The sequence below is a fragment of the Parasteatoda tepidariorum genome, chromosome 3, assembly GCF_982258835.1.
Source record: "Parasteatoda tepidariorum strain Cologne lab strain chromosome 3, Ptep-v5.0, whole genome shotgun sequence".
In the NCBI taxonomy this organism is placed as follows: Eukaryota; Metazoa; Arthropoda; class Arachnida; order Araneae; family Theridiidae; genus Parasteatoda; species Parasteatoda tepidariorum.
In genome coordinates, this window is record NC_141757.1 from 26,174,669 (window position 1) to 26,199,324 (window position 24,656).

The window sequence follows — 24,656 nt, forward strand, 5'->3', positions numbered from 1 at the left end:
TTTTTTTTTTTCGCTTCTCTTCAGAAGCTCTGAATATTACATATTTCAAATTTAATGTGATAACAATTTCTGAAGATAAATATTTTTTGATTTGTTTAAGGACCTCTCTCATTTATGCAGTGGTCCACTTTATCGTCCTCAGCCTGAAGAATGATTGATAAACCGTAAGTAGGTTATTTTATGACATACTTCTAACCATTTTGTACCGCCAACCAAATTAAACAGACAACATAAAAAATAAACTTTAATTAATGCAAATCAAACATTTACCAACCAAAATAAATTGGTACAACCTACATTAGTCTTTCCAAAACACCGAGAGCGAGCTATAAAAACAACATGGCGTCGTACATAAATATCATTCAGTTTACAGTCACTGTCAAAACTTTGTGTCTTTTACTAAATTTTGGTGCATTCATTTGCACCATGGAAGTATTTTTTCGATCGTACTTCACAATTTATGGTGTACCTAAAATAAAATAATCTTTCGTTTAACCAAACTTAGGGATAATGCAAATGTTGCACCATATTCTGGTTAAAGATTTACCAAGTTTTTTTACAGTGTAGTAAGGTTTTTATTTCAGCATATGTTGCGTATGAGGCTTTTTTCCCAACGTTTTTACGTATAAACTAAATTAAGGTTTTAGAATTTCAACAATAATATTTCAATAATTAAAAAAATTAAACACTTTCAACTTCTGGAATCTAACTTGATTTTACTTGTTACGTCTTGACAATAAACTATTCTGATATCCAAGAGATTTACATTCAATTTTAAAATTTATTAGCATCGCTTTTTATCCATTTTTACTACATTTTTTCTTTTATTTGCTGAAGCATTTTAGGTAAGCATCAGAACTGATCAGAAAGTAAACAAAGAAACAAGAACGTTATTTCCGATTACGATACAAAATGATATGAATCGAAACAGTCGTTACAATCGAAGACAGATTTCGTTTTCCTGTGTAGATGTCATTTTAATGCATCGACATATCCATCGTTTGGGAACAATGGAAAACGTCTCGATTCTGAATTTACATAGCAATGGAAGAGAACAATAAATACGAAGCTGAAAAAGAAAAACATTAGAAGAAAGAATAAACTAGATTTTCTTTTTCCGCCAGACGAAAAAGCAAGAAATAAAGAAAGAAAACGTCGCTCATACTTACAGCAAAAAACAGACAGCGGGGGAAGATGGGCGAAGGGACGTTCAAAAACGCATTTTAACGTTCGAACCATCCTCTAGTTCTATTTACCGATCAAATCTCTATTTCCATGAAATACTCTCGGTATACAACGATACATAATACATCAGAGTAATATCTAGAATACGAGTAAGAGAAAGGAACTAAAAACACCTCCCCAAGCAGTTCGTAGAATAATTTTTTTTTTTTACCAAATGGTATTTATTTTTTATTTTGCCGTTTAAATTTTTCTCGGTATCAACTGTTTTAAAGGAATTCGTTTTTGTAAGAAATGATACAGTTTTTGCCTTAACAGGTGAAGAAATTTTAAGCAGTTTCCTTGCCAGCTCCACATTTTTTAAATCAGGTTTTGTAAACGCTTAGATTAAACGAAAATTGAGTAAAGAATAGATTCGTTTTGCCTTGAGTATTACATAGTCTCTGCGATGCTGTTGAGAGTTTCGTGTTAAGGAAAAGTCTAGAATAGCAATTGTTATGATTTCGAATGAATTCAGAACGCTTTCCGGGTGACTGTTTTGCACTTTACAAACTGTTTTCAACAAAATTTTTACTCTACCTGAAACTGTAAACAGCAAAGTGATTTTTTCAAAGCATGCTTAAATACAGGATGGAAATCGTAGAGCTATTTTATGTTATTAATTTGAAATTTTTAGCAAATGAGAATAGAAAAATCAAGATCTTTGAAAAGAAAGAAGAGAGAAGAAGAAAGAAGAAGAATTAATTTGAAATTTTTAGCAAATGAGAATAGAAAAATCAAGATCTTTGAAAAGAAAGATGAGAATAGAAAAATCAAGATCTTTGAAAAGAAATTCTGCGGGAAAAAAAAACATTTTTCGAAACATTATGCAGGAAGGAAAACCTAAATCTTCCTGTAAAAATTCTGCAACGTTCTGCTACAATGCCGCCGTGTCGCCGCAATTCTGCCACGAGGGTGATTAGATTCCAAAATATGCGTAATTTATATAAAATATGCACATAAAATATGCTATAAATTATGCACAAAAATTAAAAGGACATATTATTCCTAGCCTTTGATTTTCCTTTTAATCTGCACTTGTCAGTACCCTGCAAGTGTTTAAACATCGGTTTTGGATCACAGTAAAATAGATTTTGAAACTTTAATCTAAATCTGTTAACTATGGAAGAGAGGTATGATAAACTGGTTCAATTTTGTACAAAAATGCTCGTACAAAATCTGGATGAAGATAATCTGATTAATTGAATGAGTGAGAGAAAAAGCGTTAAGATTAAAAAAATATAGCAAATTAAAAAGAGATATGATTTTCCTTACCACTGATTTTCCTTTTAATATGCACATGCCGATATCCTCTTTTACAGAAAACCATTCCAGTCTCTGAAAAAAAGAAGGAAAAAAATCATTAATAACAATAATTGAACTACAAAAACAATATTTCAAGTGCTCTAGATTATTAAAACTGTTTTCACTATTTTGCAATTCAAAAATTTTTTTAAATATTTCTTATTGTGAAAAGAAGTAATTATGCATCCATTAACTTACAACTGGTGTGGTTGTATTAGTATCGACCTAATATTGTTCCTTTTAATGAACTATCATCTCTGAATTAAATGCAAAACAGTACTGCTTTATACTGCCCATTTCAGTATAACGCAGTACTTATCTAAGCAGCTAAATTACGTATCGAAATCAGGACTATAGATCCAGCTCCAATTTATGTCATCATAATTTTCTCGATTTCACCTTAACTCTAATATCATATCATTTGCCTAATTTACAATAGCCGTTAGTTAATCGTAATAGACGCGTATAATATACCTTTGCATATTTTATTACATGAGATAGAAGCATGCTGTTTGAAATTTTGAAGCATAGTGAACCCGTAATATAGTTCAAAAAAATTCTTCAAATTTTATATTGCGCTAAGTTGAACTGTATTACCGTATTTTTTAAAATTTGATCTCATGATACTAGGGTTTAAATTGAATAAACGCAAGGTTCAATTTACATCCTAATAGAGTGTTGAATTTAAAGTTTTAAGGTATTACGATTTAAGTTACACATATTATGGTTTCAGAAACAGATATTATGGTTAAATGTTAAACAGAATTATTTGTGATCATATATGTTCCTGTAGAAGAAAAAGCATGTAGAAAAATACGCAAAGAGTTTAATGGAATAAAAAAAATTACGAATCAATTATTAATTCGAGAATTATTAACTGTTAAACTTGTAATAAAAAAAAACTTTTCGAAATTGAAATTGAGTATAATATAAATTTAGAATTCTTGTAGTCTTAGCATTTTAAAAATACTTTACTTTTGTTTGTGCTCCATTTATTTATAAAATTATAGAAGTTTTTATGCAAGGTGATAACAGTGGATAGACTATTGATTTTAAGTTTTTAAATGCGTTTATCGCAAAATCAGGTTGGTTTTAATAACATATTACACCACTTTAAACACGATATCTCATATTGTTTTTTAAAATAATTGTCTAAAAATTTTCAGGAATGTTTATGATTATTGCACACATGCTTTGAGCTACAGACTAAGAAAAAAAAGTAGAATTAAATTTTTTATGCATGTTTTCTCGCAAAGGCAAGTGAGGAAATTTTAAAAATTTTCTCTTTTAGCAACATTCATCCCGAACTCAGTAGTATATGCACTTGTTTTTAAGATAATAGTTCAAAGCATAGTTGATAGCCTTCTAAATAAAATCCTCAAAGGATTTTTTGTTTCGGGTGATAGAATTTCTTTTACAGTGTTTAGTGTATTTGCCTTATTTTTACCCAAAAAAATAGCCATTAAAAAATAAATTAATTAATATTTTTTTGCTAGTTTTATAAGTTTTTACGCATCATAAAACTTATAAACTAATTTTCTAAAATTTTATATTAATATTTAAAAAAAACAGTTGTCGAAACTAGTCGGATACTTTACAGTTAATAAAGTTTTTTAAGCGCAGTAACGAGAGAAGAATGGCGGAATAAAACATATCGCCAATCTTTAAAAATCGAAATAAACTAAAAAAAATATTAAAAAACGAATTTCTAGCATTATTCTTCATCGAAATCATAAATTGAAACGTTTCTGCATTTTTTTTTTGGTGTTGCCAATACTTCGACTCTTATTTCAAGAGTTTCTCAAAATGCAAAAAGTGGAGGAAAATTGAAATTCGAGTAGAGGTGCTTTGAGAATGACACGTAACCTAGCATTGCTTTTAAAAGTTTGTTTCCAGGAAAGAAAAAAAAATTCAATGTACGCCAACGTAATGGAAATGAATATGGATTGTGCAGGGGGTGCGAACACAGTACACAAAAAGTGAATTACAATTTATGATTCCACTAAGACCGAAAAAGAACTTTTTTTTTTCTCTCTCTCTGTTATTTCTCGCCGAAAGGAGTAACAATAAAAACAACCACAGGAAAAATCTAGCTATTCTGATGCTTTTTGGAAAATGTTGTTTTCCGAACTGTTGTCGAGATCGAATTACGTTGGCAACTTTTGGCGAAAATTGGAAGAAAAAAAGTGTGAAGTGGAATGCATCAACGATTTTGGAGTGTATGAAAATGTCACTTAATGGTTGGGTGATTTGGTGCGCTTAGAACTTTCTTTTATATATTCTTGTTTGGATGTTTAAAATGCGAGAAGTCAAATGGGTTTTTGAGATGGTTACAGTTAAAAAAAATGGTGGTTCTGTATTGCTATAGAATAACGGGACACCTACAGTATCCGATTACTAAAGAACTATATGGACAAGGCTAACTAAGTTTGGAGTGTGTAGTTTTAGTAGTTCAGAACTAACTATAAAAATTTTTTTCCTCAAGCGTATGCTTTCTTTTGAATTTTGGTGCCTTTGCAAAATTTATCGGGTTTAATAGAAACAGCCAATGCTCTTACAAATAAATTGTTTTAAAATAAAAAAAAATTACAGGAGATAAAAATGTGAGGTTTTCAGCGTTCCACTTTTGAAACCAACTAATTTATTTTCAGCAAGCTAAACATTAAAAAATTGATTTCTGCAACAGATGGCGTTGCTCACTGAAACACTTAAAAACGATTTTATTTATTTATTTATTTTTGGCTGCAGACCATTTTGACTACAACTTTTACACGAGCGCCTTTATATATGTCTAAGGATTGTGCCACGTTGTTACCGCAACAAAGGGTGGTTCTTTTAAGAGAATATTTTTGAGCTGCCATCTGTTGACTTACTTTGCAACTAATTTTGAAATTTAGTCAGAAATAAAATTAGTATATATTTTCCTAAGCAAAATGCGAAAAACCGTGCATTTCGATAACACTCCTTTTATTTCTATCGATTTTTCAAATTGCTAGTCATTTTCGGAACTGTTGGAAGGTAAACGAGCATAGTTTTCCTCGCAAAAAATGAATTTGATTAATAATTTGATTAATAACAGTCGAAAAAGTTTTGAATTGTATTTAAAAAATTTTACTTGAAATTATTACATCATTTTAAGGAATGCAACTACATAAAGTAAAATACAAAATTAGAATAAAATTGGTCCAATAACTCCTGAGAAATCGATAACTATAATTAAGATATTTTAAAAAAGTCAAATATAATAAGTTAGGTTTTTAAAGTTCAATTTTTCAGTAACCATTCCACCGATTTCATCCAAATTTGAAGTCATAAGATTAAGTCGTAGTTCGTAAAAATCTGATCATTATATCAAAAGTTATTAAAGGTTTTTTTTCGTACTGTACTACGTAAACTGAATTTTTTTTTACCCCCAAAAACAAACGGTGTACAAATTATTGACAAAGACAAACTAAAATGATATTGATATAAAAGAATAACAAAATTTGAGGTAAAATATTATTGCTGAAAACGTAAAATATAAATCTGATCATTATATCAAAAGTTATTCAGGTTTTCTTTTTTTGTTTGTTTGCTGTGTAAACTTAATATTTTTTAAGCCTAAAAACAAAAAGTGTAAAAACTATTTACAAAGATAAACCATAATGATATTGATACAAAAGAATAACAAAATTTGAGGTAAAATATTATTGCTCATAAGATAAAATATAAATCTGATTATTATATCAAAAATTATTCAGTTTTTTTTTTTTTTTTTTTTTTGCTGTGTAAACTTAAAATTTTTTACACCCAAAAACAAAAGGTGTACAAACTATTAACAAAGACAAACTAAAATGATATTGATATAAAAGAATAACAAAATTTGAGGTAAAATATTATCGCTGAAAAGGTAAAATATAAATCTGATCATTATATCAAAAGTTATTCAGGTTGTTTTTTCTGCTCACCGTACTATGTAAACTTAAATTTTTTTTACGCCCAAAAACAAACAGTCCGCAAATAATTGACAAAAAACATACGGTGTACAAACAATTGACAAAAACAAACTAAAATGATATTGAAATAAAAGAATAACAAAAATTAAGGTAAAATAGTATTGCTGATGATTTTATAAATAAAGGGGTAAATGCAAGTCTGACATCAATTTACTCGAAAGGAAAATTAAGGAAGTCACATTAGAGCAAATATAAGGCTTTTATTCTCTTGCATTTTAACTAGGGACATAAAACATTTAAATTTCATCCTGACTTGCAAGAATTTAGATTTCAAGAACCGATTTTAAATGACTCTCATTCGAATAATGATAATAACTTCGGAACAGTATTCGGCTAAACTGCAATTCAATAGTTGACTAACGCAGAAGTGCTGCCAAACGATTTAAATTACAATTTTCGACAAATGAGTCACATTAACGCCTAAAAGTGTACTTTCCAAAGGAACAAAATTGAAATGAATGGTACATAATTAGGAAATGCAACACTAAAGCACGAAAAATGTTTTTCATTTATAAGATTTTATTTACTTTAACATTTCATTTTCGAAAGATGTAGTAAAAATGCAAATGAAAAAAACATATTTTTCAGGATTGATAATGGATGATAAGCTTGCGTTTTGAAAAACGGGAACGGAATAATCTTTTCCTTTTTTTAAAAAATTTTTATTTTGTAAAGGAAGAAAAATAGCTTTACATTTTGAATATTATCGGGAAAAAAAATTGTTCAAAGGTGGTTAGTCATTTATTTCGTTATTAGTTAATTTCATATTCATCGAAAAATTTGAAGTGCAATTAATGTTTTGATAAAATTGTTCGGATGTTCAGAGAATTAAAGCATCTAAAATGCGACTTTTTAAAAGTTTTATAAATCAGGAACTACTCGTACGATTTCTTTGATTTTTTTAAAAAAATAAAACTGTTCAAGATGATGTAAAAAATTTTCTTTTAAACATTCTGAAAAAGATTTTTTTCAGGAAGAGAAATTAAAAAAAAAGCGTTATAAATAACTGAACATAATAAATAGCTGTAATAGCTATAGAATGTATGTTTGTATTTTTTTTTCATTTAATCAAATAAATACTTGCAAATATACGTTTGGAAAAGAAAAAAATTTTTCATATTATTTTGCGTCTTAAAACGTTTTACATTCTACATGTTTTTTTACATTCTTAAAAAATTGTGACGAATTCGAGAAAAACAAAGTAAATTGCGGCCTAGAACTGTGCAAGGGTCTCTGCATGATAAGCAAGATTTATTTTCAAAATAATAAATTTTTAGTGTTGGGTAGAATTATGAACTAAGCCTAAATGTTTTTACTTTCAAAATGAACTAAGCTTAAATGTTTTTACTTTAAAAATGAACTAAGCCTAAATGTTTTTACTTTAAAAATGAACTAAAGCCTAAATGTTTTTACTTTCAAAATGAGCTAAGCCTAAATGTTTTTACTTTCAAAATGAACTAAGCCTAAATGTTTTTACTTTCAAAATGAGCTAAGCCTAAATGTTTTTACTTTCAAAATGAACTAAGCCTAAATGTTTTTACTTTCAAAATGAACTAAACCTAAATGATTTTACTTTCAAACACATTTTTCAACAAAAAATGCTTTTACTTTCGCGGTTAATTTTTTTTTTATAACATTAGTTTAAAATTTGGTTAATTGCATGAATATTCACATTGGCCAAAGTATCATATGAATACTAAGTATCACATGCGTATCATATCACTCACAGTTATCGGGCTAACCGTGTTAAATATTTGATCTATTTCCACCACGCAACGGAAATGTAGACTAATTTTCTCGAAAATATTAGGAGGGTCGTCTTTTAGGAAAATAAGGCAAAAAATAGTGAACTCAGGAGTTTTATTTCTTCTGAAGTGGGTTTAAATTTCATGGTACAAAACTATAGAGGCCAAGACTTAAAATAGGCTGCAAAAAGAAACGGAATAAACTTAATTACTTAAAATTAAATATTAAAACACCACTTCATGAAAGTTATATAAAATTATAAATAAATTTATTTTTCAGATCTAAAATCTCCAAATCCTTTTGAAATAAGTATTTTTTTGCAAAATAGATCTCGAACTATTTATCCAAAGAAATATTTTAAAATAATCGCTATACATTCCAGACTTGAATAGCATAGAACTTTCGTTTTGCTTTGGGTAAACTGAAATCGCATATATAGTACACCTATTGTATTGTTCCCTACTTCAATTCAACTAAGGGAATAAGAGGGAAAGATAATCCCTTTCCATCGAGCAATGGATGTCTCCAAAAAACGAGAAAAAAAATAAGAAACTGGATTCGAGAGGGAAAAAACGGTGCAAGGCTTTCAGGCGAATTAGTCTAAATCTTTTATCCGGCGACTAAAACGCTCCCTGGTCACCCGCAACGTCCGGCAAAACCGGACAACCGAAATCCAGAAATAAGCCTTTACGACCATTGAGGGAAAACCTTATGGCCTACTGTCCCTACGTAACACTTGGGTTCCATCTGGATTCTTCGGGAAATATCCCGAAAACCGGATTAGAAGAGACGGATCGGGGGGAAGAAAATTTTCAGGAAAAAATAGGAAGTGTAATGAATCGATCAATACATTGATTGCTACATTTTTTTTTTATTGAGACCAATTTTTTTTCTTTTGGTTCGTGCAGTCAGTCAGAACTCAAAGAGGCAGGCCTTGAAATCCAATAGAGTTCAAAGAATGACGGGAATAGGAGAATTTAGAAAGAGGTAAAAAGAGAGTTTCTCCCTTTTTTGGGTTGCCTTTAATTTGATGGAGAATGGGGAAAAGAAGTCAGCGAGCCGTTGCAAACTTTTGCCTTCCATTTTCCTGAACCATGATCAAAAAGGGAGATTAAACCTGGCTGGGAAAAAGGCAAGAAAAAGAGATATTTTTCTGAAGCAAGAAAAAAAAAATGGTGAAAAAAAAAACCTAATCTAACGAATGAAAAACGCATAAATTGAAGTACCAATTCTTATAGATTTTTTTTAATGCTTTTAAATCCACTTCAAATTTTATAAATAAAAAGTTTACTCTTAAGTGCATTAAGTTCGTCGCGCAAGAGCAATAGTCTGAGGAATCATTCGTCATTTATTCATCTACAGTGTTCGGAATTACCGCACTATAGGTAGTGAAACTACTGTAGTGGCTACTTTTTTTCGTAGTCTGTAACGTATTGAGTTATGAGATACAAAAAAAAAAACAGTAGTTAGTAGCGATTCTGGCAACAACTTTTAACGTTAGTTAAGAATAGTTACGCGTCTCTAACGCAACTAATTTTTCGAATTTAAAGAGCACAAATTTTCCGTCGATGGATGCAGTGAGCTATAGCCGTAGCTGAGCGTTAATAGAAATTGCATAGTTAAAATCACGTATATATAAACTAGTCATCACAAAAAATATATAATTAATCCTTTCCGTCACACTTTCACGTGCGAATAAAGACTCATGAAACATTGATGTTATTTCAAAAGAAGTGAACGTATTTTCGATGTACTTAATTTCTTAGGAAATAAAAGAGCAAAAAATTGCAAGAATTTCATAGTTTCACATTTCTTAAATTAAATATTCGCTGTTGAAAAAGGCTTAAAAAGTTGCTGGTTAAGTAAACAAATTCGCAAAAAATAATATTCGAATAACAAACTGGCTCATGTAAATATGAATAAATAATTCTTAATTATTCCCTTACATTCAACGTAAGTCAATTTCTTATTCAAAAGCATTCAAAGTTCGTATCCTAAAGTAGTGAAGTAGTTACTAAATTCCAAAATAGTTTGTAGTTACTACCTTTTAAAACAAGTAATTGTAGTTAACTACATTTGTAACAAAGAAGTTGTAGAAAACTATAAAAACAAGTTTTTCCGACCACTGTTCATCTATCACTCACTGATCATTTAAACAATTGTAAGGATCAAATTTCACCCTGAAACGAATGGTGTACTTGTAGCTAAGAGAAAAAGTTTCGCTTTTAAACTCAGCATCTAATTGTTTGAGCCATAACAGTTATCTTAGTCTTTTTACGATAAAAAAAAGTACAGATGATTATCAAAAAAGTGTTCCTCTTGCCCTCGTAATTTATTGAATACATCAGATATTCCATACATCTATTCTAGAAAGTGGTAAATTTATCACATACCAATAAACCATGTTCTAGTCATTTATATCACGGCCTATTTCGCAAAGAATACAAAAAAAAAACTTTATGGTGGTGGTCATAAAATGGTAACATACAGACCATTGAACCATAGACTACTCAATAAACATAATTTTAAACCTAACAGCTTATCACACTGCTCATTAACAAATATATATGAAAATTATTTGTTAATGGTGATCATAAAATAACATATGGTGCTTAACAGAACTACTTGGTCAAGTTCCACTAGATACAGATACATTTATACATTTATTTCAGAAAGTGGAAAATTTATTCCAGGTAAAGAATTAATTAACTTTAATTTTATCCGTAATTTTAGATAAAGAAGCTTATCATACTTTATCTTGTCCGTTAACAATCAATGTAATTTTCGTATCATTTTCGACAGCATTTAAAAATATTATTGTTTGGTTTGCAGCATTTTCAATTGAAGAAGAATACATTATTATTCCCAAAGTCTAAAAAAATAATTACAAACTTTGTAAACAGATGGCGTTGTTAAAGAAAAATTTTAAAACTGAGTTTTTAAAATAGCCATCATTTGCAGCAATAATGTGGTGCTGCCTGAGGACAAAATTAGCAGGTGATAGTGCAAATATTTTAGTCGAAATGGTGTGACATGTAGCAAAAAATGCTACATTAATGCTTTAATAGTCGGCAGTACCATCTATTGACGAGTTTTGTAATTAATCTTGAAACTTTTTAGGAATAAACGTCTAGTTTCCTAAGCACTAATGTAAAAAATTACGTAAATAAAATATGAAGAAGATCCATCCAGTTCCTTCATACTATCTAAATCTATATATAAATAAGTTTTAAAAGCAAAACCGTTAACTCATATCTTTAAAGTTGCATTCTTACATTTTTTTTTTTTTTTTTTTTTTGAAAAATAATCTTCAGTTTCATATAATGATCATGATTTAATATTAAACACTTGCCAAAGAAAAACCTGCGTAGATAATAAATATGAATAATGAATACAATCATAAATTTTAAAGGATAATAAATAGCAGGTTGAAAAAAAAAATTCCTGGCAATATCAACAAAAATGGGAAGATTCCTCCCTATCTGCAAATGTCCACGTTTTACATTATTTTACCGTTTCTAGTATCCAAAACTGTTAGCGGCCGTCTTCTTGCAATAAAGGTTCTCTAAAGAGGAAAATCTCAATAAATATTTATGGGAAGGGTTATTTATTTTTAGATTATGTCGGTGGAAGAATTGACGGTGTATCACGGTGAAATGCTTTTGATAATCGAGTCTTGGGGACCTCTCTTTTTGGATAGTTAATTCTATACTTTTCTAGAATGTTCATTTATCGGAAGCTCCTTGGCGCGGAAAGTAGAGATAATTTCCCTTCACTCATAAATTAGCGCCTTGGCGAAAAATGTCTTCTCTTGACTATGGAGTCCATCATAAATTATGTCTTCCGGAGCAGAATTCAATCAGAAGTGCGCTCCGCCGAGACGAACAGTGGCGCGATTGACGTTTTGAGTAATTGCTTTGGCACAACCACTCAATGTCGCGAACATAAGTTAAGAGAGTTTTTGCTTGTGAAAGCCTAGACGCCTTGCTAAGACATATTTTTTTTTCTTCCTCTTTTTGATAGAAACTGGACGTACTGAAAAGTGCATATCGAGAAATTGTTCGACAATAATCCAAAACATACTGATAAATATATAAAGTTTTTTCTTCATGAATTATCAAAGTCTTTTTTCGACTGGCTGAATACCCGTTCTTCGTACTACACAATTAAAAAATAAATATATGAATCGGTTTTATACAACACTACGAAATCATGTGTACAAAACTGAAAGGCATTTTCTCAATTTAATGTGAACACAATTAATAGAGCTTAGATAGTGCTAACTTTTTTGTTTATTGCTGTTTTTCCAGGTGACTTTACGTTAGTAGATTAAGAAAAACATACTTTTAGAAGTTCAATTCATATTCTTTAATATTAGCAAAAAAATTAATTAACGAATCAGTATTATCCAACATTACGAAATCATGCACAAAACTGAAAGGCATTTACACAATTAATAACTTAATGTGAACACAATTAATAGAGCTTAGATAGTGCTAACTTTTTGGTTTATTGTTAATTGTTGTTTTTCCAGGTGGCTTTACGTTATTAGATTAGGAAAAACGTGTTTTTTAAGTTTAAATTCATGTTCTTTAATATTAGCAAAAATAAATAAATAAACAAATCAGTATTATCCAACACTACAAAACCATGCACAAAACTGAAAGGCGTTTTCACAATTAATAATTTAATATAAACACAATTAATAGAGCTTAGACAGTGCTAACGTTTTGGTTTATTGTTAATTGTGTTTTTCCAGGTGGCTTTATGTTAGTTAATTAAGAAAAACATGCTTTTAAAAGTTCAAATTATATTCTTTAATATTCGCAAAAAATAAATAAACGAATCAGTATTATCCAACAACACGAAATAATGCACAAAACTGAAAGGCATTTCCACAATTAATAATTTAATATGAACACAATTAATAGGGATTAGATAGTGCTAACTTTTTTATTGTTAATTGTTGTTCTTCAGGTTGCTTTACGTTAGTAGATTAAGAAAAACGTGCTTATAGAAGTTCAATTCATATTCTTTAATATTAGCAAAAAAAATAAATAAATAAACGAATCAGTATCCAACACTACAAAACCATGCACAAAACTGAAAGACATTTTCACAATTAATAACTTAATGTGAACACAATTAATATAGCTTAGACAGTGCTACCGTTTTGCTTTACTGTTAACTGTTGTTTTTCCAGGTGACTTTACGTTAGTAGATTAGGAAAAAAATGCTTTTAGAAGTTCAATTCAAATTTTTATATATATTCGCATGAATAAACAATTTACAATATGCATAATGAACAAATCACTTTCTCGTTTTTTTTTTCAATCATTCGGGAAAGAGGGTAAGAATGCGGTAAAATAATTTCAATACTAATAGTTCCTTAGAGATCACGTAAGAAACATTTCCTATTTCCAGTGATTAAGTTTTCATTAGAGGCACTATTATGTTTTTATTCGAAAGTTAGCAATGTCCGGCACGTGGTTCAATAGGAAGAAGGTAAAAATAAAAGAATGAAAAAGACATTCTATTCACCGAAATAATGGGTTGATAGGGAGATCCAATTTCTGACCGATATTTCAAGAATGTGCTTTGCAATAGCAATCTTGGACACTTTAACGGGTAAAGTGGTTTAAGTGCATGGTATTTTTGCATTGTAGGGAAATAAATATGTGCTTCATCACAGCATGTTGGTTCTTTTTGTTACAATATTTAGGATAATGTCCCAATCATTTTTTTAACAACATCCTTAATTTGTGAATTTTTTATTGTTTTATCTATATGAAGATTTCAAGAAATGAAGGTTACATTTATTGCACGTATTATAATCAATGGATGAATGCATATTTTAGTCAATTTATATATAAATTAGGGTTTAAAGTTTTTGTATTGCTCTTTACGTGTGAAAATAAATATGTCTATTGCTTTTTTTTTAATCGTTTGCTTAAGATTTCCAATTTTTAAATTTCTTCAATGTCGAAGAAGATCAAGGCCTTTTTGATTTCCCGCAAAAACAGACAGTAGCTGAAAAACAATTATTACAATACCTTCAAGTTTCAAGTAAAATTTAAACATGATTTGATGCTTATTCTTTAATAGTGATTTCGTCAGCGTTTTTTTTCTCTCTCGTAAATTATAATTTGTGCCCCTCGTTTTAATGTGCATACTTTTTCGATTTTATTTTTGACAAATATACTAAAAAACATGACCCTGCATAAAGATTACAAACTCGAAAGTTCAAATTTCGATGTTTAAGAACCGTTTTTGATTAGAAGAAAGAAAAATTGTACGTACGGTCGAAAAACATTAAAGAATATATAAACTAAAATGAAATATTACATTTCAAAATTGGGTACATCTAAAATTTGATCAGATTATATTTGAGAAAGATAAAACAACTTTGTTCAAATTGCCAAACATTTTTATCTTACTTGAAAACTACAACAATTTTGATTTTGAGACTTAAAAATACAATAATCCTATTTGATAATAGTTAAATCTATCTCATACAATTGTTTGTTATAGTTAAGATAAAATATAGCTGATATTAAAGATCTTAAAAGAATCTTGTGATTCCTTTCTGGGTTTAAAAAAATTATATCTATTTAATTTTAAAGTTAACATGAAAATTTATTTTATGTACTCAATTAACTAGTATGTATTATTTTTTATAGCAAATGTTAAACAAATCGCATACATATATTTTTAAAGTTCTGAATATAACTAAAATCAAAATATAAGTAAAAAATAAAAAAAAGTCTTGATAATATGAATAATTTTAAAGAAAGGTTAATAAGCTTTAATGAATGTTAAAATAAATCTTGCTATTTAGTTTTTCTAATTAATAATTACTATTAATCTGTGCTATTAATCAGTACGTGTATTTTATTTTAAAATTATCATTAAGAGCTTTTAATTTAGTTTATTCATGAAGTTAAAATTAAAAGTTGATTTTTGTATTTAGTTTTTTAAAGCAAATGTTAAACTAATCATAATTACATGTTTTTATCATATCTTAGAGCTAATGTAAGAATTGTTTTTTTTTAGAGTTTTAAATATAATTTAAATCAAAAATTACTTACACGAGCAAAATATGTTGAATTTTTTCACGAAATATTCTGCTAAAAATTTTCATCTAAAAGTTTGGGAAATTATTTGCATTCTTTCAGAGTCATAAAGGAAAGCGGGAAAAAGTCGGCGAGATATTATTTACCGCCTACGAAACTTTGTAATTTCTTTGAAGCTATATCTTTTTCTTTGAATTTCTTTAAAAGCAGTATACTTATGAAATCTTTGAGTGATTTTCTTGAAAAAATATATTTAATACTCGATTTTTTTTAAATTATTATTTGCTTCATCATTCTTAGTTTCTTTTTTCTTTTTTAAATTTATTCAAATTATTTTTGAAAAAAAAAATATTTGAAAAAAGAAGTAGATATTTTTTTAATAAGCTTATTTACAAGAAATGTATTTCGGACACCACAGAAAACAACCTTTTTTACTTATTTGCTGGTGATTAAAATTTGCTTCTGCATTTTTTAGATCTCATGCTTTTAATTTCCTTTTTTAAAACTATATATATATATATATATATATATATATATATATATATATATATATATATATATATATATATATATATATATATATATATATATATATATATATATACATTTTTAAAAAAATAAAACAAATTATTTTCAGATGAAATAAAATAAGTGACTATCTCATAAGAGAACTAAAAGTATCAGCGCAACAATAAGAAAAGCAAAATCTTCAACAAGAAATAACAAACTACTTATCACCTTTTGAAAGCACTCCTGGAAATTAGCAACCTAACTATCAAAAAGAAAAAATATTAAAAAGAAATTAAAGTAAATGCACTGACGCACATGACAGCATCATCAGGGGCATCACCATGCATCCAGTGCGGGAGCAGTTTCCGCGATTGGCGGCAACCCTACCCCCTACTACCCCAAGAAAAAACAAAATAAACCAACACCAAGTCAGACGAAAACTATAATATTGAAAATCGAAGTTGAAGTGTATAAAATCTGCAAATGGGAAACAGAATTTATCGGATAAATTTAGGAAGTTGAAGATTCGAGTACCAAACAAATATGTGGGTTCGAGAGTGTATAAAAAGATGAAGAAAAAAATAAATAAAAAAATTAATTATAAAAATAAACTTTAAAAACATTAAATTTATAAATTAACATTAATAAAACGATTGGAAATAGGCCCTTCTGTAGCTTAAAACTACGCATTACTTCTGAAGGCATTCCTCTACTGAATCAGGTACCTGTCTATAAACCCAATCGGGTATCCAGGAAAAGTTCACGTAAATATTTACAGTTTTTTTTTTATAAAAATAAGTTTATCGATGTTGCAAATAAATTTAATACGAATAATTTAAGTTATAATAACATTTCCATAGATACTAATAGATATATTAGAATTCCAAAAAATTAGCTATATTTTTATTTACCAGAAATATCATGATCGTATTGTACGGTAATTTTACCAGAATTTATTTCTCATTGCGGGTAATTGGAAGGGTGGTGTTCAGTGCATGTGTTTGTATATGAAGGTCATAAAGTGGTTTACATTATCTAAAAGTGGAAATGAGCAAACTACTTTTACTCAACAAATTACAAAGCAGAAAGATAAATAATATAATGCGTTTTCAGTTTTTTTTAATAAAAACTGACGTGAAAGGCTAAGTTAATGTCAAAAGTAAATATCTATGGTAAGACCATTATGAAGTAAAGCTTCTTCTATTGGCATGTCGACCTTTGTCGAATTGAACAGTCCCTAGAACTTTCATCCATTCTGTTCTTTTCCTTGCGATCGTTCTACAGTTAGTAATTCTTAGGATTTTAAAATCCACTTACACACAGTCAAGCCATCTGACCTTAGGCCTAACTCTAACTCTAGTTTCCATTGGTTTGTAATTGAAGATCTTAAATTTCAAGGAAGAAGGGTCCATTCGACAGATGTGACTCGCATGCTCTAAACGACTTATTTTGATGTATTTGTTCATATCAGCTTCCTTGATTAGACTATATAGATTAAAATTATGTCGCTGCCTCCATAAGCCATCCACATTTATACCACCGAAAATTTTTCTCGGGACTTTTCTCGCAAAAAACAGCAAACAAGTCTGCTTGTGATTTAGTTAAATACCATGTTCCGGATCCATAAGTTAAGGCAGATCTAATGATTGTTTTATACAGAGTTATTCGTAATTCCCTCCGGGATACCGCCATTTTTCTTTACTACAACTGGCTTCAGTGGTACATGTTACTGCCATCTACAGGCAACTGCTTAAATTAAAACTTGAAAACTTTCGGAATAATTGAATTTTTTTTGCCTTATTCGTTTTTTCACTATAACGCTTCGAAACCCCGGAGTGAATTATGAATAATCCTGTATATCATTATTTTCCATCATCTTTTAAATAATTTTGACTCTAGAAATGTTTTTAGGGCATCGATTCATTGCTATAATGTGTCTATTTATATCTGTACTTATATCGCTTAAGGCATTAATATCATAAAACAAAACTACTCTAGTATTAAAATATAATTTTCTATGTAAAATTCTATCTTCCACTTTTTTCCTCCGCCTCGCACAGCGATTAAAGGAGAAGGAAAAGAAAGTTCCAAAAATAAAAGGCCACTTCGCCAAATCACATTCCTTCTTAGAAAATCACCATTCTCAACGTTCAATTGGCGAAGGGTACAGATTTCTCACAAACTCTCCCGTCCATAGATCAATTCCATATCCTTAAACTGCCAATAAGTTCGACTTCTTTCTCGCCAGAAAAAAGCGTCACCAAAAAAGAACTTCTCGGGATATAAGAGTGACTGAAAATGATGCATCGTGTATTTGTGGATGAAGTGTGCCGCTTACTAATGATCCTTCTTTAGCGGCACTCGACCGTAAAGCTAGCTCGTCCAGTGTCTTCTACTGTAGGATTAAAAGACGTCCTTCATAATTCATTCTTTTCTTCTTTTTTTATTCTTTTACTAGAATTGTGATTCTTTCACTCTTCAAAAGGAGAGAAAAGGTTTTCAAGGACCGTTAATATTCATCAAGGATGGCTAGAATCTTAAGGGGTGACACTGGCAGTAACTCCAGCAATCGTTTTTAAGTTTAACGAAGGAATCCTGTCTTCTTTATTCTTTCTGTATAGTGGATTTAAATATATTCATCTTGCTGAAACTATTAATCAGCTGGCTATATTCCAATGATTTTAATTACTGCATTAAATTTATTCATACTTCCGAAAAATTTTACATTTAATAGCGAAATTGTTTTTTGAAGCAATTGGTTAATGGCATTTGTGAAAAATTAAGGGTCACGAGCTTGATCCTGACAACATACAAGTTGTCTTTTAATAGTTTTTATCTAGTTTTCTTCTGTGTTAGAATTCCCCCCCCCACCATTTATGTGCAAGTCAATGCTTGTTCACAGGGGGAAAAATTTAAAAGATAAATTAAAAGCTTCAGTCGTGATGTCTTAAGCAAACACTAGAAATGTCTACACTCTGTTCAGCGAGAACTGATAGTGAAAGGGAAAAAAAAGCCATCGCACACTTAACATTACCGTTAACTCATTGACGGCACACTGTAAAAAATGGATACTCAAATTTCACGAAACTTTCTTTGTTTTTGACGAAACCATTCCCTGGTCCATTCCTTCAAGCGAACGTTTCGTCTAAGTCACGAAATAACAATCGTCACTTCTTCAAGGAAACGAATTTCGTCAAAAGAAAATAGACATTTAATCATTCTAGTTTTGATCGTCTAATCTTCATTCTAGTTAACTATTACCCACAATGCAAGGCGTTGAGATTCCGAGTTGAGGAATCATTTTCGTCATATATTTGAGAGTTTGCGTTTCGTTCCAAATCACTTCATTTCGTAACGAAATGATTCTCAAAATTAATGAAATACAGCTCAAGGATTGCCGAATCGTTAAAAGCGAGAGCTTTATTTCTGTAAGTGCGATGTTATGACAAGCATTGATAATCTGACCATTGGTGAGAAAGTAAAGAACCACCAACTCCGTGAGGAACTTTCAAATGTAGGTAAAGTTGTCGATAGGCAGCAACTCCTTATGTTTACTCAGTTCTAACTGAACAGAGCAGAGTTGCTTTTGCATGGGAACCGAACGTTTTCCAGTCTGGTGGCGAATATGTTTGAAATATTTTTTAATATATAACAGTTTTTAGACACATCTGGCGTTTCAAGGAAAAACTTTACTATTCTACTATGTTCGAAATTTTGGAGCTAGATAAGCCATAATATTGTCAAAGCTTGCTGCAACCTTAGTAGAGTGCCAAGTTGAAAGAATTAATGTGCTTCTTAAACTCGATTACACGATGAATCTATGATTCGATGGTTCATGAGCGAAAATATGGTGCGTGGATCAATTTAAGATCCTTTTTAATATTACACTAAATTTGCTCTAGTATATTTCTCAGAGAATGTACAATTATTAAAGTTTACGCGACACACGTATTTTAAAATGATGCTGTACAAAATTTCTCGCATATTCAACCCATTTTCAATTGGCCATATTAAAGCAACGTCATCTTCAAGAAGTAAGCCAAAGGATTAAAAAAATATCCACTTTGACATTTAGCTATGCCAATTTTCCCTCGAAACAACATAACACTTTACCGAGCACTTAAATCATAGTAAAAAATTACTCTGAATCATATTGATTGCCCCTCGTTACAGCAACTCTAAAAAACTGCACATTAAAAAACCGGGTGTGTCGTGAAGAGGGTTAAATTATGACCATTACGGGCGTTGACGCTTATTTGATCGAGTGAACGACAAATATTTGTGATTTACAGTTGATGGTAGGTACTTATTACCCCAACTTTATTCCTTATTCCTGAGAGTGGGGCGTTTCGGAAATTAGAAGACGGTTCCACCTCCACCCCCCAGAAAATGTTCGATGGATCTCAGAGACCATGATGGATTATTGGATAGGAAAAGGACAAGAGGACAATACAGTACCCATCCAGTACTGAGCAATCGCTATGAGCGGTCACAAAAGGTGTGCATGGGTAGGTGTATGGGGGATGGTGCGGAAGGGGGTCTTTTCCAGAAGAAAGTGATTTGTCTTCAGCATTGTTACGAAATCAATGAGACGGCAGCGAACAGCAAAGTCGACGCCCCGGTGACGAGTGTGCACCGTGCAATGCAAAAGGGGGTTGTTCTGATGTTCTTTAGGCCTTTGTGAACAGCTAAGGCGATTAGTGGGGTAGATAAAAGCAAACTGGGCGGGGGATGTCAATAGAAGGGGGTAATAAAACTTGCATTCAGGGTTATTGTTCTAGGGGGTGGAGTACTGACAAGTGGCGACTGAGTTATGAACAAGAAAATATCTATTTTCATACGCGGTTGGACTTAAGTGGCTTCTTAAAAAAAAATTTACGTATTTATTCAATGTAGATATTTAATTATTCATTCAACTAAAATTATTTTATTTAATTTTTATTAATTATTTTTTTTATAATGAAACAATGTAGCAATCTGACATACAGGGTTGATTTCTTTTATCAACACAAAACCTACTAGTATCCATTTACAGAATCGTTTACAAAACTATAGGAAGCATTTGAGAAAACAACATCTTAATTAGGCATTCTACATTGATAAGAAGCGTTAGATTAAAACACGCTTACCTTAAAGCTGTATTTTATTATTCAACTAAAATTATTTTATTTTTTGCCATAAAACAATGTAGTAATCGTGCATGCAGGGATGATTTTTGCAACACAGAACCTACTAAGAATATCGCTACTGATTTATAAAATCATTAACAAAACATAGTAAACAATTGAAAAAACAGCGAACTTTCTTAATTAGGCATTCTATATTGGTAAACACCATTTGGTTAAAACATACTAAGCTAAAAAAAAAAAAAAATGTTGTTATCGATTATCGCTATCGTTTTATAGAATCGTTTACAAAACAGAGTAAGCAATTGAAAACACAGCAGACATTCTTAATTAGGCATTCTACATTGGTAAGCAGCATTTGATTAAAACATATTAAACTTAAAAAAGGCTGTATTTTATTTAGTTAATGGATGTTTGATTAATTCATCTAAAGTAAAATTTTATGGCACAAGAGTCTGAGATAGTCATAAACGAATTCAAAGTGACGAAATCAAATGTGATATAAACTAAGTCAGACATGAAAAATAAATAAAATAAAAAATAGAAGGAAAAACGTATGAGACGTTTGCATCGCGAAATGCATATTTACATAGAAAGGAAAAATTATAAGTTCCCTGTGGGATGGATAAAAAGATCTCCTAAAACATTTTTTAACAGTTAAATTTACTTTTAAAAACATTATTAAAAAGCAATCATACATTTCTTTGCATTTAAAAGCATTTCTTCAATTTTTCAAAAAGTGGCGCAAGTACAATTAATAAAGTTATAAGAAAATCTTAGTGTTAGCACAAAAACTTAACTGAATTTTATTCAAATGTTACGTAAGTTAAGAATATGTGGCGAGTTCGTTTGTGAACTGAACGATTGTGCTTTACGCGAGCAGGTTGTAAAACAGTCTTTTCCTTCACAACACTTATAAGGCAGTGAAGTAAAAGGCGGGCAGTTATAAGGCAGTGAGGCAGTTCTAGATTAACTGATTGGTTTTGGTTTGTATTTACTAACACATTGGATATAGAATTGGATCGAAAATTTTCAAGTAATTTGGATAATCGGGCATTTTTTTGGTTATTATTTATTTATATCGTCAATTAGATATAGCAGTTGATTTTTAATTAGGGAAAACAGCATTTTTTTTCTTCATTTTTCAAATGTAATGTACACTTTTGAGCGTGTAAATTCGTTAAGTGTATTTTCCACATAAAAGAAAATACGTAAATACTGTTAATAGAAATGTAATGACAATTCGCAAGATGGTTACTTAAACACTCAACTTAATTCTGCTTGAATATTACTCGATTATTAAAGGGTAAACAACTGTGAGCCTTACCCGATTAGGCTGTAAAACTGCTCCTATCTTTGTAACGCTTAACAGATGGTGAAAGTATCACCCGATTATGCTGTAAAACTGCTCCTTTCTTTGTAACACTTAACCGGTAGTGAAAGTATTACCCGATTAGGCTGCAAAACTGCTCCTTTCCTCGTAACGCTTAACATGTGGTGAAAGTATTACCCGATTAGGCTTTAAAACTGCCCCTTTCTTTGTAACACTTAACAGGTGGTGAAAATATTACCCGATTAGGCTGTAAAACTGCTCCTTTCTTCGTAACGCTTAACAGGTGATGAAAGTATCACTTTTCTGACTATCCAAATCTTTACACAGCGTAGATTAGTTTTTGAGACGTTTGGATAACTCTCCTTACACAGTAAAAATGCCCGAATCAAATTAGGGGAAAATATACCGAAAATATGTATTTTACAGCATTTGTCTGCGAGTTAACTATGCGAAGTATCGCTAAGATTAAAATATCAAAGGGTTAGAACAGTTTTTGTCCAGTTTAAAAAAAGACAATTGGATAACTGTCTTTTGAGGTTTACTAACAAAAAAATAACTGATAACTCAATAACGTGTAGAATCAGTTTGCTCCGAGAGTTATTATGTAGTGAAGATGAACTTCGTTAAAAGAAAAACGTCTCTTGTCCTCCTTGAAATTCGTTTTTTCTCAGAATACGATTTTATTGGATATAAACAGCTCCCCCTTTTTTTCTTCACTAAAATTAATTATTATATCATTTAAAAAAATATTGAAGGTTAACATTTCAATCTTATTTAAATTAAAGCTATCCCATATAATATGTTCATAAATCAATTACTATAAACTCTACACTTAACCAAACTAAAACTATCATAGTTTAATACATCTACTTTACAATTCGGAATAGAAAAAGGGGAGCGGTTTATGGATATAAACCGCTCCCCTTTGGATATAAACCGCTCAGAAAAGTGATATGGATATAAACCGCTCCTCCTTTTTTTTCCACTAAAATTAATTATTATAACATTTAAAAAAATATTGAAGGTTAACATTTTAATCTTATTTTAATTAAAGCTATCCCAGATAATAAGTTCATAAATCAATTACTATAAACTCTACACTTAACCAAACTAAAACTATCATAGTTTAATACATCTACTTTACAATTCGGAATAGAAAAAGGGGAGCGGTTTATGGATATAAACCGCTCCTCCTTTTTTTCTTCACTAAAATTAATTATTATAACATTTAAAAGAAAGTATTGAAAGTTAACATTTTAATCTTTTTTTATTTTATGCAGTTAAAACTATTCCATATAATAAGTTCATAAATCTATTACTATAAACTGTACACTTAACCAAACTAAAACTATCATAGTTTAATACATATACTTTACAATTCGGAATAGAAAAAGGGGAGCGGTTTATGGATATAAACCGCTCCTCCTTTTTTTTTTCTTCACTAAAATTAATTATTATAACATTTAAAAGAAAGTATTGAAGGTTAACATTTTAATCTTATTTTTATTTTATGCAATTAAAACAATTCCATATAACAAGTTCATAAATCTATTACTATAAACTGTACACTTAACCAAACTGAAACTATTATAGTTTAATACAGCCTACTTTACAATTCATTAAACACTTTCACACACTCAACAGTAAATCTTACAAATGTCTTTTTTCCACTTTCATCTCTATACTTTACGAACATGAACGCTCTTTAATTTTCTTTTCTGCTCCATTCACGCACGACACGACATATCTCTCTATGACTCCCTTCTCAACCTAATGATTTCATAATTACTGTTCGGCGCTGGTGTGTCCAGAATTCTTTACTTTTTTCAAGGGGTGACGAATAATTACACGTTGCAACATGCCTACGAATGAAGGGATTCTGTCGACAGAAAACTCACCAGAGGCCACGCCCCATCATCATTTTATAAAAGAATAGGGGTGTTTCTTTAAAACAGCCCTCTCTATATTTCAACTTTCTCCCATGTTGATATAAGCGATAATTATTTTTAAATCAACTAGTTATAATTAACAAAGCTTAGAGATTAATGATTTAGTGGGAAACTATTCAAGATAAAAGAAAGAAAAATACCCAGCTTTCGTTAAAATTTAAATAATAGTTTAGCAGGTTATGGTTACTGGATTTTAGAAATTATTATAAAGCGATTTGAATAAAAATTGATTAAGAATACAGGGATGAAAGTTTAACAATTAATTATAATTTTTTTAAAAAGAACTTAAGCTCCCGTTGCTTTATTAATTGTTTCATTTTCTGATAAAATGGTAGTTTATTTAAACTAGCAGTTTAATTTAAGCACTTGTTCAGCTTCTTGTTGCATTACAAATTAGG

At 29.9% G+C, this 24,656-nt stretch overlaps 1 protein-coding gene across 6 annotated transcripts in view; it reads right to left on the reverse strand.

The window, feature by feature from the left end:
• LOC107449387 (semaphorin-1A) overlaps positions 1-24,656 on the reverse strand; it is a 609,005-nt gene that overhangs the window by 106,739 nt on the left and 477,610 nt on the right. For all 6 annotated transcript variants that reach the window (XM_087158986.1, XM_087158987.1, XM_087158985.1 and 3 more), the window contains exon 5: positions 2,497-2,559. In XM_087158986.1, the coding sequence (XP_087015112.1) occupies positions 2,497-2,559 (63 nt within the window). The remainder of the gene's footprint in view (positions 1-2,496; positions 2,560-24,656) is intronic.